The 18605-nt window shown below is 53.2% G+C and overlaps 7 protein-coding genes across 7 annotated transcripts; 3 read left to right on the forward strand and 4 right to left on the reverse strand.

Annotated features, from left to right (window-relative positions):
• Nucleotides 1–41: 41 nt before the first annotated feature.
• On the forward strand, nucleotides 42–2398 carry BO95DRAFT_468110 (Mis6 domain protein; the record flags this gene model as incomplete). The annotated part of the gene is made up of 4 exons (XM_025589342.1): nucleotides 42–63; nucleotides 116–169; nucleotides 225–1252; nucleotides 1304–2398. 4 exons carry the CDS (start codon nucleotides 42–44, stop codon nucleotides 2396–2398), a joined length of 2199 nt encoding a protein of 732 aa, XP_025437666.1.
• A 92-nt stretch (nucleotides 2399–2490) lies between these two features.
• Nucleotides 2491–3536, reverse strand: BO95DRAFT_447228 (post-initiation translation factor DPC29). Its single transcript, XM_025587570.1, has 2 exons — nucleotides 3249–3536; nucleotides 2491–3190 (listed from the first exon to the last, which is right to left on the reverse strand). The coding sequence occupies exons 1-2, from the start codon at nucleotides 3460–3462 to the stop codon at nucleotides 2565–2567; spliced, it is 840 nt and encodes a 279-aa protein (XP_025437667.1). The 5' UTR covers nucleotides 3463–3536; the 3' UTR covers nucleotides 2491–2564.
• Nucleotides 3537–3706: 170 nt separating this feature from the next.
• BO95DRAFT_447229 (AP-1 complex accessory protein LAA1) lies at nucleotides 3707–10728 on the forward strand. Its single transcript, XM_025587571.1, has 6 exons — nucleotides 3707–6291; nucleotides 6343–6699; nucleotides 6757–8034; nucleotides 8091–8322; nucleotides 8373–8674; nucleotides 8730–10728. The coding sequence occupies exons 1-6, from the start codon at nucleotides 3844–3846 to the stop codon at nucleotides 10305–10307; spliced, it is 6195 nt and encodes a 2064-aa protein (XP_025437668.1). The 5' UTR covers nucleotides 3707–3843; the 3' UTR covers nucleotides 10308–10728.
• Nucleotides 10729–11254: 526 nt separating this feature from the next.
• Nucleotides 11255–12721, reverse strand: BO95DRAFT_373875 (uncharacterized protein; the record flags this gene model as incomplete). The annotated part of the gene is made up of 3 exons (XM_025583079.1): nucleotides 11255–11436; nucleotides 11509–12178; nucleotides 12230–12721. The coding sequence occupies 3 exons, from the start codon at nucleotides 12719–12721 to the stop codon at nucleotides 11255–11257; spliced, it is 1344 nt and encodes a 447-aa protein (XP_025437669.1).
• Nucleotides 12722–12932: 211 nt separating this feature from the next.
• Nucleotides 12933–15590, reverse strand: BO95DRAFT_423280 (uncharacterized protein). The gene is made up of 3 exons (XM_025584624.1): nucleotides 15371–15590; nucleotides 15148–15308; nucleotides 12933–15091 (listed from the first exon to the last, which is right to left on the reverse strand). The coding sequence occupies exons 1-3, from the start codon at nucleotides 15511–15513 to the stop codon at nucleotides 13035–13037; spliced, it is 2361 nt and encodes a 786-aa protein (XP_025437670.1). The 5' UTR covers nucleotides 15514–15590; the 3' UTR covers nucleotides 12933–13034.
• Nucleotides 15591–15826: 236 nt separating this feature from the next.
• Nucleotides 15827–17172, forward strand: cdc123 (cell proliferation protein CDC123; the record flags this gene model as incomplete). The annotated part of the gene is made up of 2 exons (XM_025583076.1): nucleotides 15827–15957; nucleotides 16029–17172. The coding sequence occupies 2 exons, from the start codon at nucleotides 15827–15829 to the stop codon at nucleotides 17170–17172; spliced, it is 1275 nt and encodes a 424-aa protein (XP_025437671.1).
• Nucleotides 17173–17311: 139 nt separating this feature from the next.
• BO95DRAFT_447233 (dodecenoyl-CoA isomerase) lies at nucleotides 17312–18592 on the reverse strand. Its single transcript, XM_025587572.1, has 3 exons — nucleotides 18470–18592; nucleotides 18146–18414; nucleotides 17312–18059 (listed from the first exon to the last, which is right to left on the reverse strand). Exons 2-3 carry the CDS (start codon nucleotides 18334–18336, stop codon nucleotides 17420–17422), a joined length of 831 nt encoding a protein of 276 aa, XP_025437672.1. The 5' UTR covers nucleotides 18337–18414; nucleotides 18470–18592; the 3' UTR covers nucleotides 17312–17419.
• Nucleotides 18593–18605: the final 13 nt, after the last annotated feature.

Here is an 18605-nt window from a genome sequence, read left to right on the forward strand (position 1 = left end):
AAGACATTCGCTCGGATCGATAAGAAAAATAAATGACTACGATGTCATCGGACTCGGACAGAGGTTTGTCAAGAACCTGACTTTGGTTGACTATCGGTGTTAATAGTCCATTCAGGCTCCGACGTCGCGCCAACTAGCCTACAGGATGCGATTGAGCAGTTTGAAGCTGGTAAGTCCCTTGGCACCCAATTCCCTTGAAGCTTTGGATCTTTAACTCCGATCAGTTGCTTTTATTCCCTCAAAGCAGCGATACACGGATGCTGGCCAGCTGGCCAAAACAATAGCTACACGCGCCTACGAGAGCGGGATTTCTCGGCTTGGCCTCGAACGACTTATTAAAGTCCTCACCAAGAGCAACCATCTTGATCAAGGAACAATTACCACTCTCGTCAAGAACTTATACCCGCAAGAACGGATATCCTCAAAGATCGTTATCCAAGTTGTATGCTGCCTAGGACCTGCCAAGACAAAGCCCAGTCCGGCGACGCAGGCTCTGCTTCTGCGATGGCTGATTCTTGTATACGATTTTCTGGATGATAGGTCCCACCTGTCAAAGCTCTATGCGGTACTCTTCAACCATCTTGACATGATAAGCTTGCGAAAGCCTCTGTGCCACCTGCTCTCGCTTATCACCAGGCGCAAACATGTCAAACCTTTCAGGATCCAGGCACTGATGGAGCTTCTCGGTGCTTCTGGGGGTGACGATAAAGAGCTCCTTACTCTGCTCAGGGCTTTCAAGAACTACTGCCCGGATGTCATTGTGGGCGATTTTGGGCCTTCAGGGCGAAAGGCATTGTTCTTTAAACACCCTGATCCTGAGTGGACAGCTCACGTGAGACAGGTCCAAGAAACGCATTTGGAGAAGCTTCAGGCAACTCAGCCATCAAATTTCCAGGTAGTGCATCGCGGACTCGTCAAGCGAGGGAAAATGGAGGTTATTGTGCCTGATGTCCAAACATCGCGCGTTTCATTATACCATACCGCGTTGGAGGAGTTGCGCAGTGTGGAACACTTTGTCGAAAGACTTGATCGCATTGAACTCCCTAACCAGATAATATCCATGATGGGAGACGCTTTGGCTCAGAAGTATCTCTTTCTGGCTCAGCCCGAGGCTGCGCACCAACGTCTGAATGATTGGCTGAAAGGCTTCCTTGATGATCAATTAGAGCGCATCCATAATCATGATCAAGAAGGGCTAGAGTCGCTCGGATACATTCTAGACCTTGCACTGAACTATGCGCAATATACAAAGGTATGGCTTCCGGCCCAGTTTCGTCTATAGTGTATACTTACTCGACCACAGGAAATACCCCACGCCTTGCTCCCATTCCTGCAACAATATGTCCTTCTGTGGAACGGCTATGACAAGCAAGAGAAAGTGCTCCATTTACTATCATATTTACCTCTCCAAGAATATGAACCCCTGCGGCAGGAGTTCTTACACCATGTGGAGGCCTCAGTATTAGACGGCACGTCTCACTCTCAATCGGTTCTTCTAGACTTCTACTCTTTGTTGATCCGTCGATGGGGTGTGCGCCTGAGATCTCAACCCTTCAGCGCCCATGAGTATAAGCCACTGGGGCGCCTTATCTCACACGCAGAACTCTTGGCTTTGTCGAGTCTCGAGTCTACAATCCAGCCTACAGCAGACGGCGGAAGTGAAAGGCCAAAGCCTGCTACATTGTCCGTCCTTGATTTCTACTGCACCTTGGCCGAATTATTTTCGCACGCATCGTCGAATGGCAGCATCCGTCTTACGATCCCTCTCGCTCCGACAGTCTACACCCTTGTATTCACCCTGATTAGCTCGGTTATATCGATCATGAGCTCGGTCCTTGCAACCTACAAGTCGTCATTCGAAGCTTCTCTCACATCTCCAGTGTTGCAGGTCCCTCACTCTACCGACTCACTATATCCGACAGACCTTGTGGGTCAATTCAACGGATACATAATGGATATCTGCAATTTGCTCTGGCGCAACCGCGGACTCAACTCGGAAGACCCTAATGCACTAGGTTGCCTCATTCCGGCGCCCACAGTCAACGCCCTCACTCGGTTTATCCGCAATATGAACGATAACTCACGGGACAAAAAGCGAGAAGCCAATTTCTTGTTCACCATCTCATCTGTATTTTCTCTCAGTCACCATGTCGCTCTATGCAATTTGTCGGCAGCATGTTTTGCAGATATTGAGGAGGATAACGGCATTGACGAGAGTAAACCAAAACTACAAAGGCCCGTGACTCAGAAAGCACTCAGTGCCCTCGAAAAAGAGGGCGGCGTGAAGCTGACCTGGCAGGAGTACCGTGTTCGGATGCTCGACTGGTTGGATGCGACAGGAAATGTCGGGATTGGGAGTTTGATGCGCAGCACCATGAAAGCATTGAGAAAGGAATGATTGCTCTAGATTCCAACGTCATTAGTGCACACTAGATGGTGACTGCCTCTAAGTAAGCTTTCTCCGTGATACTATTTATGATACATCTAGTATGGCATTCTAATTCTATAATACAATTCTTTAAGTGCCCGGGGCTGTAGACACCTCAACCAGGGCCCGCAACCTATCAGAACGCCTGGCGCGTGTTCATGTAAATATCGTTCACGCATGGCTCCTCTCGAAGCTTGCCCATGACAGTCTCGATCTGTCTCACGTGCTCTTCGTCTGTGATATCCACCATAGTGTCCTTGTTTGGGTCCCAGAATATCTCTAGTTCTTCGACTGAAAGTCCAATGGCCTTTGACAGCGATTCTCCCACACTCTTTGTTTCCGTGGGGTCTGTGAAGACAATCAGGCGGCCTTCATCATCCGATGTGATATCGGTTGCGCCTGCTTCAATAGCCTGATCTAGATAATCATCTGGGTCCACGCCATCCTTTTTCTCGAAAACAATTCTACCTTTCTTCTCGAACAAATAAATGGTTGGGGTAGCAGCCCCTCCAGCGTTCTTGATAGTATGTCTAACGTCCTGCAATAGACGGGCTTTTGAGTCGGTCTGGCATTCAATCACGACCGCGACGTTATGGGGCAGGATAGCCTCAACAGTGACTTGTTCCAGCGCCTCGCCCGTCACACTTATGCCCTTTCCCCGCGCCAGAGCCGCTTCAATAACATTCTTGGGGATTCCGGCTCGCTTCGCATTCGAGAGGGCAAGGGTCAGGCGCGGATTGTACTCCGGATCGGGTCCCCACACTAGGCCGAATTAGCATAGACATTGCAGTAAAAAGGTTGAGCGGACTGGAATTCTCACAATGGATTGCCGTGCTGATTTCCTTGTTCATGAGTTGACGCTCCTTGCTTTTCAATTTGTCTTCCTTCGCCTTATCGTGCTTGATTTTAGACCAACGGTTGTGTCCTGCAGACCACGGGGAGCTGCTGGTGAAGCTACGGCAGGTAGTGTACGTGAGCTGGTTGATGCGAGCAGCGCGCTGCTGCATCAGGCTTCTGCTCACTAAGGAGGCCATTGCGATGTGGACCGGGAGATATTATTGATTAGCGGGCAGCCCCATTTCTGCTCCCGGAGCGGCATGGAGCAAATGCATCTTCAAGTGCAGTGCACAGTACAATCGAACCGCATCTTTCAATCTGATAGGCGGGCCGGCCCAACAGTTTCTCCGCCACCGCCCCCGGAAATGAGGCCAAGTGCCCGCTTAAGGGGGCCCGGCCCATCGACTACCGTAACTACGTATTGTAAGGTCGGCGAGTAGACCAACTACTGCCAGTTGGACTCACCTGGTCGCCAACCGTTCACCCCCTCCCCCTTCAACCCTGTCTCCAACTTCACCCTTCGATACAATATAGAACCCTCATATGGGTGACGCCCTAGGTGGGACGACCGAACCCCAATGTCTACATCCGAAAATGCTACGTCTACTCCCGCCGCCGACAATGCGGCTCCCCGTGCGGAGCTCGACATCAGCAAGCTTCATGCGCTCCCCTCCGAACAACAGGACCTCTACCTCCTCACATTCACCTCGGACTTAGTCCAGCATATATCAGGATTGGATAAGGCCCAGGTATCGTCGCAGCAGAAATTCTTGAAAAAGGAGCTGTTCAAGATCCTCGCACTGCCGTCACCAACAATCACCCGAGTCATTCGCAACAACCTGGGACGCTGCTTCGGTGCTATCTTCAGCAAGGGCGATCGCGGGGTTCTTTTCGAGACAGTGACCGACCTGCTGGGGACTCTGAATGCGAGCAAAAATGAGGCCGAACTCAAAACCAAGTTCGCTGCAGCCCACTGCCTGGGAGAGGTATTCGCAGTCGCCGGAGAGAGTGTCTTTGCGCAATCCGGAGTTGTTGTGTCAAGCTTACTGAAGCTACTCAAAGCCTCGAGCAACCATACGGGATGTCGTGGGTCAGTGTTCTCCGTGCTGCGGAAAGTGGTAGTTGGCTCTGGAGTTCCCGTCGACGAAGCTACAGCCCGAGACATCTGGAAGCAGGCCCGCAATGCCGCAACCGGGGACAAATCGACGTTTGTCCAAGTACACGCATGTCGCTGCCTTGAACAGCTTGTGAACACGACCCCATACTTCGATAATGCGAACGACTTTGATCACCTAAAGGCCGTGGTTTGGAAGGCAATTGACAGTCCTGTGGTTCCCGTTCGACACGCCGCTGCAGCCTGTCTCGCCCGCGCGCTAGCCAAACTGCATGCTTCGGACACTCGAATCGCTTCTGTGCCGAAGCCCAAGAAATCCAAAAGACTGTCACGAAAACCAACAGCAAAACCGACGGAAGACGAGGAGGAGGCCGAGGTTTCAGAGTCGTCAACTACCAAGAAAGCAGAACCACGTCTGTTCTTTCTCCTTCCAGACCTCCTTCGCCAACTTTCTACACAATACCTCAAGAGTGCGACGTCTAATCGAGCTCGCGCAGGCATCGCTGTATGCTACAAGCACGTCTTGCGGATTCTAGGTGACAAGACCATTGAAGATCGCTACGGCCAGATCGCGACTCACCTCCTGTTCGATCTATTGAATCATCCTACGGTAACGTACAACCGGTTCCGGCTTTTGATGACAAGGAAGTTTGTCAAGAGCATTCTAGAAGATACAGTCGGTCGTGAATCGCTCCGAGAGACTAGCCAACTGAATGCGGCTAAATGGTTGATCAACGATGTGCTCAAAGATTATCCTCAGGTGGTCCAGGAGCGGCGGGAGCCAAGCAAGCACTCTTTGACTAGCGCTTTGAGCGCACTGTCTTCCCTGATTGTATCCCTTGGTTCTGCATTTGCTACTCTTGCTGAACCTTGTCGTGAGGCTTTGCTGCAGGTTCTGTCTCACCCCAGCTACACCGTCCAAATACATGCAGCGCATTGTTTGCGCAATTTCGTTCTCGCCTGCCCGCATCAATTGCTGTCTTGTGTCACCATCTGCCTGAATACTTTGAACAGAGAAGTTGGCCAATTGGGCACTCCTCGACAGTCGCCGCGTCGCTGTGTTGGTTATGCCAATGGTCTTTCGGCCATGCTCAGTACATCTCGGCTGCAACCTCTGTACGGGTCTGTTGATGTGTTTTCCCGTGTATTTACTCAAGCCACCGATCTCCTGAAAATCAGCAGCAACTCCGAGCTACGTGCCGCCTGTACGCAAATACAAGTCGCTTGGATCCTGATCGGAGGTTTAATGCCCCTCGGGCCGAGCTTTGTCAAAATACATCTATCGCAGTTGATGTTGCTTTGGAAGAATGCACTTCCACTTCATCTGAGTAAGGAAAACTCGGCTCAGCGTGGAGTATTGGAGATGAGCTTTCTTGCGCATGTCAGGGAATGTGCTCTAGGCGCACTACTGGTCTTCATGGAGTTCAATAGCAAATTGATCACAGCGGACGGTGCGAAGAGAATTGCAGCAATGCTTCAGAATACAGTCGACTTTCTTGAAGATCTCCCGCGGCAAAAGTCTGTAAATGATTCATCACAGCGGCTCCACCCATCGTTGCAGTTGCACGATATCGAAACAATGGTCCGACGACGTGTTCTTCAGTGTTTCTCTAAGCTACTTGACGTCCATCCCTTGAGTCGTGGCGACGTCATCTCTCAATCTAGCCTCTTAAGTCTGGCAATTTCCTCCTTCGCAGACCCCGATGCTGCCCAGGCAGGTCCCCTGGAAAGCTCGATTGCAGCCTCAACCGCGCAATTTGACACCTTATGGGATCTCTGCGACAATTACGGGTTCGGGGTGACGGGTATCACCCGTGAGTATGTTCGCGCGGCGCTTAATGGCAAGAATGACAATGAGAATGGGCCATCATGGTCTGCTGTCGATTCTGTAGATCAAAGTATCGATGACGCTGTAAGTTGAAGACATACGTACCTGCTTCTGACTTCGTACTGACATGAACAGTTGACATTCCCAATCTTTCCTGCAAGCGAACACGACTCGGTCCTGCTCTATTCATCGAGACAAGGAGATTGTCTTGTGGCTGATCCGCACGCAACTGGTGTCGTGAATGCGGCCATCGATCTCTTTTCCGTGGCTATTTCACTGCACGCCCCCAAGGTTCAGGAAAGCAGTGTAGAGCAGATTGCAACATATCTCGCGTCGCCCAGCCTCCAGCGAAACCCTGGTCGCAAGGCTGCTATGATAGTCAACGTTGCTGTGGCGCTTCTTCATGCACTCAAAGTATCGGTCAAGGAGATTGGCCCCGGAGCTGGGAGGCTCAACCCCGCCACTGATAAAGTCCTACAGGAGCTTGTTCAGGTGAGACAATAGTGTATGTAACTTTTGCAGATAAGACGGAAAGATTAACGATGACAGAAATTCGTCACCGATCCCGACCTAATCGTCCGCACAGTCGGCGCCGAGGCGCTTGGGCGGCTGTGCGAGAGCTCCGGCAACACCTTCACAAATACACAAATTAATTGGCTTGTGGATAAGATTGTTGAAAATAGAGAGCCTAATGCCCGTGCTGGTTGCGCTGCTGCTCTAGGTTGCATTCATTCCCAAGTCGGCGGCATGGCAGCTGGTCTGCATCTCAAAACCATCGTTGGCGTCTTAATGTCTTTATGTAACGACCCTCACCCAGTGGTCCACTTCTGGGCTCTGGGTGGTTTAGAACGAGTTGCGAACTCCGCGGGGTTGACCTTTTCGCCTTTCGTCTCGAGTTCTCTCGGAATGCTCGCTCAGTTGTACAACGCGGATACCCACAATGAGGAGGCCGCGACCTTGGCTACATCCAATATTGAGATGACCTTCCTTACTCCTGTGCTTATCAGTCGCTGTGTTGACTCGTTAATTAATGTGCTGGGACCTGACCTCCAAGACATTGCGAAGACGCGAAACCTCATCCTCACCCTGCTCAGGCAATTCCAGCTGGAGGACAACTCGGCCCTGGTCACGGAGAGTTCGAAGTGCCTGGATCATCTCTCACTGTATGCGCCGGCATACGTCGACTTCTCTGGATATGTCAAACGGTTGCAGGTTGAGCTTTCTGCTAATAATCCTCTCATGAGGGATGTGGCTCTCCGAGGTCTCAGCAATCTGATGAAAAGAGATGCCGCTTCTGTTATCCGCACCGCCACTCCGGCGCTTGAAGAGGAAATTTGGCTTGCGTTTGACGATACGCCTGACAATCCGATTCTGAAAGGCATGATCCAAGATTGGATGCAGCAGACAGCGCTCGAAGAGACGGAGCTTTGGATCCAGCGCTGCCACAATACCTTGACCAAGACGCGCGTCAAAGCGGAAGAACCGCCTCTTACATCTGCTGTGAAGCCATCGGCCAACGATATGCCGGATGACGAGGTTGCAGGTTTTGCGTCCGCAATTGCTGGTGCCGGACAATCTGACGGAGCCCATGACGCAGTATCCGGACAGGAACTGCTAAAATGGCAAACGCGGAACTTTGTTATGAGTTGTCTGAGTGAACTCCTGTGTATCGTACAGGAAGCGATTCTGCCTGATCAAGTCATTCCCGCTGAACTTGCTTTACAACAAAAGGTCGGAGACATTGTCAGGATGGCGTTCTCGGCCTCTACAGCAAATGTGATAGAGCTCCGCATCTGGGGACTGAAGATTATCGACCAGGTTCTAAGAGTATGATTCCTGCCTGTTCCCGTCTTCGGAAAGATCTTACTGACATACGGCACCAGATGTTTGGAAAGACTCCAGACCCGGACTTCACGGAGGCGTCTCTGCTCGAGCAATATCAGGCTCAGATTGGATCGGCTCTGACCCCGGCATTCGCTGCTGACTCGTCCGCCGAACTTGCGTCTGAGGCCATCAACGTCTCAGCAACATTCATTGCGACGGGCATTGTGACGAACGTAGAGCGAATGGGCAGGATTCTTAAACTCCTGGTCCTCGGCCTTGAGAATTTCTCTAGTGAGTGTGCTCATCAAGCTTTTGCGTCGGTGTTCGCTAATGAAACCAAGATAATTTGGATACGACCGAAATCGGCGAACTGAAGGGGCTCAATTCCAATGCCAGGGTCATGGTTAAAATGGCGTTGTATTCAGCCTGGGCACGGCTGCAGATCGCTAGTATCGAGCAAGAATACCTGAACGAGGTCGTTCAGCCATACTTAACCAAGCTTACGCCCCTCTGGCTCTCTTCTCTTCAGGAGTACGCACGGTTGAGATTCGAGCCAGATATTTCGGGGAGCCTGGGCACAGGCCCACTAGGGGGCGACTTGGACGAAGTGTACGCTGCACTGAACCGCGAGACCCTCTTAAAGGTATGATGAGACTTGATTGACACATGAACTTGCTGTATATTGACTTTTCTTCCAGTTCTACCAAGATTCCTGGTTGAACCTTGTCGATGCAATTGCTGGGTTGGTTGAGAAGGATATTGATTTTGTCTTTGACGCGTTAGACGGCAAGTCCGATCTTGAGGAGTCGAAAAAATCAGATGAAGAGGAACAGGATGCGCCGAAAGGAGAGATCGGAAGCAAAGGCCACGACATCAATTATCGCGACGAGCCTGTCGCTTTCTTTTTTGTTCTCTTTGGTCTTGCATTTGAGGCTTTGGTTGACCAGTCCACCACCCCGTCACAAAGACTGGAAATCCTCCAAGCACTTAAGAGAATCCTACGACCAGTGATCTCCGGCAATGCAATCTATCAGGACGCTATCTTTTCGGAGACAATGGACTCGCTTGACCGCCTTGCTTTGACTGAAGGCACCCCTATACAGAACGTGATCGTGGAAATTGCACGCAACCTCTCTTTAGACCATCCGTCAGCCAAGGGAAGCGAGGGTCGAGATGACCATCTTTCCGATGACATCGAACAGCTTTTCGAGTTGACGAGAAGCATCATCCTTGTCCTTGCGGGACTACTACCTAACTTGCGAGAGTCCACGCCTCTTGCACGGTTTAGCGTTGGATCAGAAGACGCCTTGTCGCTCATCCGGCTCTCCCTCTCCTCGCTGGTCAATGTCGCCTCAATATTCCCTTCCATTATCCGCAATGACCTCAACGCATGTATCCTACATATCTTCAGTACAATTCTAGCGACGGGCCTATGCCAAGCCGACGTCGTCCCCCAAGCGCTCCCCACGTTCAAGCATTTCATCAGCAGCGTCAGCAACAACCGGGACTTTGGGCCAGACGACCCCGAGAACCTGGCCGTCGTGTCCCGCCAGTTACGCGGTTGCCTGACTCGCTTCCTCACGACGCTGACCATCGCGCAACGGCGAGAGTCCGAGTCGTCGTTACCCTGCGCGAAGAATACGCTTTTGGCGATCGCTATCCTGCTCACCACCGGGGGTCACCTTATCCCACCGCACGACCCAGTCATCCCCTGCGTCCTAGACGAACTCCTCGACTGCCTCCAGGACGTCGGTCTCGCCAACGTCGCCGCGGGCTGTATTCGCTCCATCCTCCTCACTTCTTCCCCCAAATCAACCACCAGCGAGAGCATTGCCCGCTACCTCACCCCGCGCCTCATCGCGTTCTACGTCGGCTGCCCCAAGGAGAACGGCGACGTGGCCGACGACCCGGAGAATTCTAGAGCTGTCATCGCGCGCACCCTGGTCTCCTGCGTCACGACCGCCGTCTTCTCCGCGGACGCCACGCCCACCGCCATGTCCCTCGTCATGTCCGCCCTCCTTGCCCGCGCCGACCGCGAGGGCTCCGCCGTGTATACCGAGACCTCCGCTCACCTGCTCGAGCTCGCCAAAGCCAACCAAGCCATCTTCCGCGCCCTGGTGGCCACCATGCAGCCCGCCCAGAAGACCCTCCTCGAGGATATCCTGCGCAGCGCCGACGCAACCTCCGGCACGGGGACCAAGCAGGGCCGCGACCGCGCATACTCGGACCATGAACAACAGAGCATGCCCAGTATTGCGCTGCGGATGGACTTCTAAGCCACGCACGCTATCCTCCTTCTCCTTGTCCTTTCCCCCGCGTATATTCAAAATCTCCCTCGGTCATTTTATTCTTGTCCATCAATTACAAATCAAACCCTTGTTGTTCTCCCCATCTATTCCTTCATCCTGCGCTTGAGAATTGTATTTTTCCTACTCATCTTGCTCCCGTCCTTTTCCATGTCTATTTGCTGTGATGTGACTTTGTTTGACCCCTCTGCATATTTTCTCTATCTTTTCCTGTAAAACTGAAAGAGAAGTGGAGAAGGGAGCTATGACGTACATGAGTTCTTGTTGATTTACTTTGCTAATGGTATATGACATTCTATGCGCCAGGATGATACGTGGGAAATGGCTTCGAGTAGTGGAAGAGGGGGGAATTAAGACTCTTCTCTCTGCCGACTTGCTCTGTTGTACGCAGATCATGATATTAAAGTCTTTTGCGCGAATTTGTTTTGATTTTGTTTGTGGCTCTTGTTACCTTTTTCTGTTCCCTTCTTTGCATATATGAAGAGGTTATAGACCAAGTAGATACGCAAGGGGATTTATAGAGGCGTGGATAATTGTTGATAGAACATAATGCGATGTAAAATGTGTTTTTTCTATCTATAGGCTCAACCGGGCTATTCGGCTGCGAAACTTTGTGAAGAAAAGAGGGGGCGATGGGGTATCGACATGAGTCAGCGGCGGAGTAGCGGGTGGTCAGTTCGGGGGAAGGGACAGAACGAGTGGGTATGTATATGTCTAAGGTAAGATCACGGATGCAAGGAGAATCTAATATGAATATGGAAACAGTCAAGGTTGATCGATCAGGTCATCCGTCAGACCCGCCAAGGAAGGGAGAGAAAAAAGTCTATGAAGTGGGAAAGGTGGTTATGCAAGGGAAATAAGGGTGTGTCAATTAGAGGCACTGGCGAGATTCAGACCTGAGCCGAGGTGTGGTTCACTTAGCCCAGAGACTCGCCCAGATGGATCATGGTCGGGGCCGGTGTCGACTTGGGCTTCCGGACGGGGTCCGGAGTGATGACCCGACTTTCCTTGGCCTCGTTGGGCGGCTTGTCGGCTTTCTTCTTGCTCTTCTCCTCGCTTTTGCGGACGGAGTAGTACTTGAGGAAGAGGATGATCATGACTGCTGCGCGCGTCAGCATTTAACCCGGGATAACAAGACGGGAGGGGGGAGGGGGAGGGATCGGTAACTCACAAGCACTAGTGGCGATGGCCATCGCCGCTCGCCTTGTCAGGATCCACCGCAGACCTTCGATCTCGCTCTTGCCATCACTATTCAGCGACACCGTGATCTTATAGTTGAGCTCCTGCACCGAAGTGTCGATGTTGCGCTGCTGCTCGCGCGTCGACATCTTGTGGTCATTGAACATGCCCTTGATGTCGTCCTTCAGCCCGGCGAGTTCCTGGTTCAATCGCTGGGAGAGAATGTCCGCCTCGTGCTGCAGCTGGGTCCGGGACGCGCGCTGCCGTTGCATCTCGGAGCCTCTGGCCATCTGCAGCGAGGATTGGAGCTCCGAACACGCCGCCTGGAACAGGTAGGATTCGTTCTCCACGTCGGACTTGGAGGTCAGGCTCTGTCGCGCGAGGTCGAGGTTGCTCTGGAGGATGCTGCGGACGGCCTTCATGATCGTGATGGATTGCTCGTCGGAGAAGCCGCTTTTGGAGAGGTCCCGCACGAGCGAGTAGGTGTCGAAGTAGTGCACGTAGGGCGCCGGGGAGAGGTTCGGGGGGTTGCTCGTCGGGTCAGGGACGGCGCCGCCGCCCGTTGTCAGGTAGGAGGACGGGGACGGCATGTGGAGGACGCCCTCCAGGGGATTCTGCTTGAGGATGTGCGGGTTGAACTGTGTTTCCTCGGGCGAGTGGCGCTCATTGTTGCTATTATTGGTAGTGTTGTTGTTGGTGGAGAGTATGGGGACTGCCTCTTTGCTAGAGGCGGTGGTGGTGGTGTCTTGGAGGTCGGAGATCGTGGCCTCAGTGTCTTTGGGCTTTGGCGTGGAATCCAGCTCCGCTTTCTCTGGAGTCACGCTGCCTTCACTGGCGGGTTTTGACTTCGTGGCTTTATCTTTGGGTTGGGGAGAGTCGACCTCAGGAGCTTTGGCCTTGTCCTCCTTGGACGATGACTGTTCTTGCGCGGCAGGATTCGGAGCGCTGGTTTCCTGGCCTGGGGATGCGGGAGCTTGTTTCTCAGAGGAACCGTCTTTGGGCTTCAAAGGGGGAGGGAGGTTGGCTTCTGCGGCAGGTCCGTATCGTCGATGGTAGGTTTCTGGGGCGTATCTTCGACCAGTGTGGAAGGGGGCTTGCTGGTTGCTGGAGTATGGAGCGCGAATGGAGCGGTGGGTCGTGGGTTCGCATGATCGGACCGCTCGCATGAGGTTCGGATAAAGGAAAGGAAGCCTGGGAGTGGCCATGGTGAAGGGATTGAAGGCTGAGCAGGGACAGTAGAAGAGGTCAGGAAGCACTGCGACTGCGAGCAACAACCAGCATGAGAATGGTCAGAAGGAGATGAACGCATTGCCTTTTCCCGCGGCGAAGTCATTGTCACCGGCGGAAACGTGACGTGGGCGGTGAGTTTCCCCCGCGGACACTACTCCTAATATGGACAAGTCTGTAACATCCGAGGTCATCTATACAGGGATTGCGATTGGTATGGAACCTGTTCACTTGTGCAGTTCTAGTGTGGATAATATAATGCCTTTATATATACAAGAACAACTATACACCTTACGCCTCGACCTTCTCTGCCAGAAGACCGAATAGAAGGTAGGTTCGCTTCCAGTGCTCATGGGCCGCTTTGTCAATCTTCTTCACAACCTGCAATTGAGGTTCAAGCTCTCCGCGAATCGTTTCCAGTACGTCCGCCAAGTGGCTCGCCTCCGAGTCACCAACTTCAAAGGCAGATTTGAAGTAAGAGGCGTCAAAATATAGCTGGATCATATGGTCTTGAAGATATTTATATGGGTCAGCGATCTCCGTCTCAGCCTTTTGCTGTGGACTCTCATCTCCGTTCGAATTTGGCGCTTCGCCAGCGTTGACCTCCGCTTCAGAATCAGTAGCCCCATTCTGAACAGAAGGTGACTTGAATTCTTCCATCCTAGAGGCAATGGGTTTGACAAGTTCTTTCTGTACAGTTCTCTTGAAACATCGAACGGTCGAGGCATCCCAAAGCCCGGGGCCATATTGGCTCATACTTTTCGCTAGTCGACGCAGGAATTTGAACGCCGATGGTGACGGTTGCACAGGGATTGCTGGGTCACCTTCCCAAAGGGAGCGACCTGGGAGTCCTCGAGCTTTTTTAGTTGAGCTAGCTTGCGGGCTCCATGGCCTCGTGTGCGCCACTATCTCGGCAGCAAGTATCTCTTGTAATTGTGGGATAACACTATCAGCGAATGCGTAGCCTACCGGGATAAAGTCGACGGGTAGTTCTCTCTGGATTAGTCTGATGAGCTTGAGCAGAAATGCGACCTGCTCATTCAGGCTCGGATCCTTGAGCGCTTTGAAGATCTCGCAAAAGGAACGATCAAGAGTCTCGAAAGCATCCTTGATAGCAGCCTCGAGAGCCTCACGCAGCAACCGGGGATCATCATCAGTCAAGATTCCCGGAATGTCCACGTCTAAGTCTTCGTCCTCGCCTTCATCGATAATATCAGACCATCGAATTTGGCGCAAAGCGTCGATAGAACTTTTGGACTTGTCTACCGATACAAGCCAAGCTTGGTACTTTCCGAGAGATATGACAATGTCCCCGTCTCTTCCCAAAAGCCTATCCACAACAGCTTCTTTGAAGTAAGCGGAACCATTGGAGTAGTCAATTGAGATAAGATGCTCGTCCCAAAGTGAGTGGGAGTATGTGTGATCCAAATTGCTCCAGCCCGCGACGGTGGATGCAATACTTTGGCCGAACTGGTCCAAGTCTTTTGCTTGGTCCGCCAGAATACGGGTGAGTCGTTCGTTCAAAACAGACCTGATGCCCTCCAGCACCCGCAGAGACGAGTGGGCGGGCGTTGAGCTCCGGGAGCCTAACCAGAGTTCTAACACTTGCTCACGAAGTGTAAGAAGTTTAGAGAAATCCGACCAGTTCTTCAATGACTCTCGAGACCCCTGCATATACTTGTCGAAGGCAGCTTCTGACCACGTCTTGATGATGTTATCGACTTCCGCCCTGGACAGTTCGCTCAATTTGATCCAAGGGGTGAAGTTGCTGACATCTGAAGTTACCCATCGCCCTAAGACACCAAGGTCCAGATCGTCTAGGTCGCAAACCTCGGGGTCTGTGAGAAGTGGCCGCGCTTTCAACTTGTTTAGTACGTCGGACAGCCGCCGCGAAAGTAGGACCTTGGAAGTTTGTAACGTGCGAATGTAAAGGCGCAAGCTGTTCAGGATGTTCTCGCCTGGAGGGTCATTGAGTTCGAGCTGGCTCCCAATAGCATCTAGACGTATTTGATGGAAGTATCGGATCGCATCGTCTGAAGAAGAGCTGGTGGCTAGGCAGTAAGCAGCCAGCGCTTCAATGATTTCGTCTGGCGTTGACTTGGCAGGAGCAAGGCGCTTATCGACTCTTCGCAGCAGGGTTCGGCGGAGGGAAGCGAGTTGATTGCGGAGGTTCTCGACGAAGGGCGGCACTGTCGGTTGTTGCGATAGGGTCTTATGAAGCAGCCGTGAGATGACCATGAGCTTGGCGATGAGTAGGAGCGGGCCTCGCCGTCTGAGGAGCCTCGACATCGACACCGCGGAGCGATGAAGTAAGGCAAGCTGGCCTGTGAGAGCTCGCTCGGGAGAGTCTGGTACAATCCATCAGTATATAGCGAATCAATCGCGCGCTTAGAACGAGCTATACCCTTATTCGACGCGACTGCCTGGACATGGGTGTACGTTTTCTCCATTAACCGCGGGTTACACCTTCGCCCTATGTCCGCCAGCGTTGAATCCACCTCCTCCATCTCACGGTTCATAGAAACGATCTTCTCGGCGGTCCCCACAAGCTCTCTATATCGCGTCCTATATTCACAAGCAACAATCAGCCGCCTGTCAGTCCAAATCCCGGGGCGACCACGGCATACCCAACCAGAGCTCGGAGCCTCTCCTTATTGCTCGCAATGTCCCGCCGCAGCTCCTGCTCCACGCGGCGCACGGTTGGAATTGGATATTGGAATGCATCCTGCCATGATTTCAGGCTCTGAGGATCCGGGCCGTCTGAAGCCATGGGAAAAATCACCGAGTGCTTGCCAAAGATGGCCAACGACTGCCGAAGAACGGTGACGCCGATAAGGCCGGGGGTCCTGTCGATGTTGCTACGCAGGCCAGAACGAGTGGATGACGATCTGTTGTGCCTGAGGCAGCACGTGGCATTGTCCGTCTGGTACTCCGTACACTATTCCCCATTGGGCAAGGAATTTGACTCACTCCCAAAAAAAGTGGCTGCCCCGCAGACTCTCTTTGCGATCGACAAGGGACCATTCTTTCTGCGGATACAAATCTCGCATCCAACCTTGCATCGCTTGCACCTTTTCGCCACCATGCCTCATATTGACCCTCCAGAGACACCTGCAGCAGAGGGGACTCCCTCCGAACCCTTGACAAGACTACCCTTTCCTCCGATTACACACTCCCACATCTTGAACTGCTCGTATCACAGCTGGCAACCTCGGTACGTTCGACCCATCACCAGCCAGTCAACTCTGGTTAGGTGTACTGACTGAGACCCCTTGCATTCTGCAGGTACCGGTCGTTTGTCCCCAAATCCCGAGTGATTCCCCTCAGCACCCAGTTCGTCTCCTACCTGCGTGCCGACGGTATTGTTCTGCCGCCGGAGGCTGCCCCGCCCACAGACGACGACGATAACCTCGACACCTTTTCCGACGATGGCGAAGCTGAAGAGGCAGACCCATCAGTCGAGTGGCCCGAGATCCACTCCCAAATCAAGTCCACGATCAGCGAATACGGGGGGAAAGTGACACCGAAGCTGAACTGGAGTGCTCCGAAAGATGCAACCTGGATGTCGGCCACCAACGACTTACAGTGCCGCACGCCCAACGACATTTATCTGCTGCTGAAGAGCAGTGATTTCATCACTCATGACCTGGAACATCCCTTCGATGATTGCGTTCCCGACGCTGCCGCCGCTGATGCCGCACCTGCCGACTCCGCGTCCTCCGAGACTCCGCCTGAGGTCCCCTACCACCTCATCCTCCGCAAATACGTCAACTTCAACCCGTCTCTCGAATTCCGGTGCTGGGTGCGCAACCGTGTGCTGCTCTGCATCTGCCAGCGCGACCAGAATCACTTCGACTTCCTGTTCCCCATGCGCGATGCGCTCCGGTCGCGTATCCAAGCGTTCTTCGACGACAAGCTGAAGAGCACGTTCCCCGATCCGAGCTTCGTGTTCGACGTCTACATTCCGCCGCCCCACGAGAAGGTCTGGCTGATCGACATCAACCCATGGGCCGAGCGGACCGATTCGCTGCTTTTCAGCTGGCTCGAGATCCTGACGATGAAGGACCCCGTCGGTATCCTGGAGGAGGAGGAAGACGATGGCGCGGAAGAGCAGTTCGTTCGGTTGTCTCTCCGCGGTGCCAACGGTGCAGTGGAAGAGGAGGCAGAAGAGCCCGAGTCCGAGTCCGAGTCGGAATCCGAGAACGAGGGCGGGGACGATGACGATGCCCCGCTGTTCGCGGAGTTCCGGCTGGTGAAGCGCGATGACCCCGAGGCATATGCTTTCACAACGCCACAGTACTCGGCGCATAAGTTGCCCAAGGAAGTGGTGGATGCCTCCCTTACGGGCCCCGGGGGCATGAGCGAGTTCCTCGGGCAGTGGCAGGATATCCTTGCCAAGCAGACCCAGGAATCCGATTCGGACGAGTGATGTTTTTTATGAAATGAGATTACTAGGTTAGGTGATGGTGTTCAGGTTTCGAGGGCGTTCGTGAAGATAGAATCTGTGATATCAGAATTAGGCTTTATGATTTCAACCATTGTTGAGCTGTTTACAATACAAACTCATGACCCTCTCCCCGGCGCTTGAAGGATGTATCATATGAGCCCGGCCCAGCGCAATACAAGCACAATCTCTCCCCTCCTCCCCGTCAAAAATCATTCAACAACCCCAACCCCTACAATTTATGCTTCTTCTCCCCCGAGGCCAACTTCCGAAACTCCTCCTGCGGCACCCCACTAAGAAACCGCTCCAACCCAGCAAACACCTCCAACCCATTCTGGCGATCGAGCACCTCCCTCCCGGGCCGCCTCACCAACTCCTTAATCCGCAACAGACTCTCCTGGTTCAAATGCGTGCCCAGCCGCTCCTCCACCTCGGCGAGCACCTTGCCCAAAAACCCATCGGAGTCGTCGACACGCCCAGACTCTGGGGTCACCACGGCGTTGACGAACCCGGCGGCGACCAGCGCCTCACACGGGATGCGCCGGCTCATGAGCAGCGCCTCGTTGGCCCGGGCGATGCCCAGCCGCTCGACGAAGGCATGCGACGCCCCGCCCTCGGCCACCAGCCCCAGCGAGGAGAACGGCGTCAGCAGGAAGGTGTGCGGCGCGGCGTAGATGAAGTCCGCCTGCGCGATCAATGCGGCGGACAGCCCCACGGCCGGCCCGTTGAGCGCCACGATCAGGATCTTCCGGTGGTGCGCGAACGTCCGCGTGATGTCCAGGTTGTTGGCCACGAACCCCCGGAGGAGGTCGCGGCGCGCGCTGCTGTTCAGGCTGCCGCCGTCCGGGCGGGTGATGGTTACGTCGGCGCCCCTGGGGGTTTTTTGCAGGGTTAGTTGGGTTTGGGCAGTCGGGGCTTCGGGCAAAAAAAGAAAAAAGAAAAAAAAAAAGAAACTCACGCGGAGAAGAATCGTCCCTTGCCGGTCAGGATCGTGATGTAGGTGTCCTTGTTTGCGTCGGCTTCGCGGAGCCGTTCGCCTAGTAGGTAGTAGAGGTCTTGGTCCAGGGCATTGAGTTTTTGGGGTCGGTTCAGCGTGATGATGGCGATTCGGCCTTGGTAGGTGATGGTGATGAGGCTCTCGTCCGTCATGTTGGATGGGCTTGTATTGTCCTTATGTGTAGGGCAATGTGTTGCGGGGGGGGGGATTTCTAATGCTGATGTATGTGTCTATGCACTTCTGGTGAGTGAGGCAACTTCACGCAGGAAATTCAGATCACACGACCTTGTGCGTTGGAACCGTTATGCAATGGAGGCTAAATTCGACCAAATTCATGCACCGGACACAAAATTCTACGGAATAAAGGAGCAACGGAAAAGAAAGAGCAGGTAGTTATATCTATTCTGGAGAAACACTGGGG

The sequence above is a fragment of the Aspergillus brunneoviolaceus genome (genome assembly GCF_003184695.1).
Source record: "Aspergillus brunneoviolaceus CBS 621.78 unplaced genomic scaffold BO95scaffold_84, whole genome shotgun sequence".
In the NCBI taxonomy this organism is placed as follows: domain Eukaryota; kingdom Fungi; phylum Ascomycota; class Eurotiomycetes; order Eurotiales; family Aspergillaceae; genus Aspergillus; species Aspergillus brunneoviolaceus.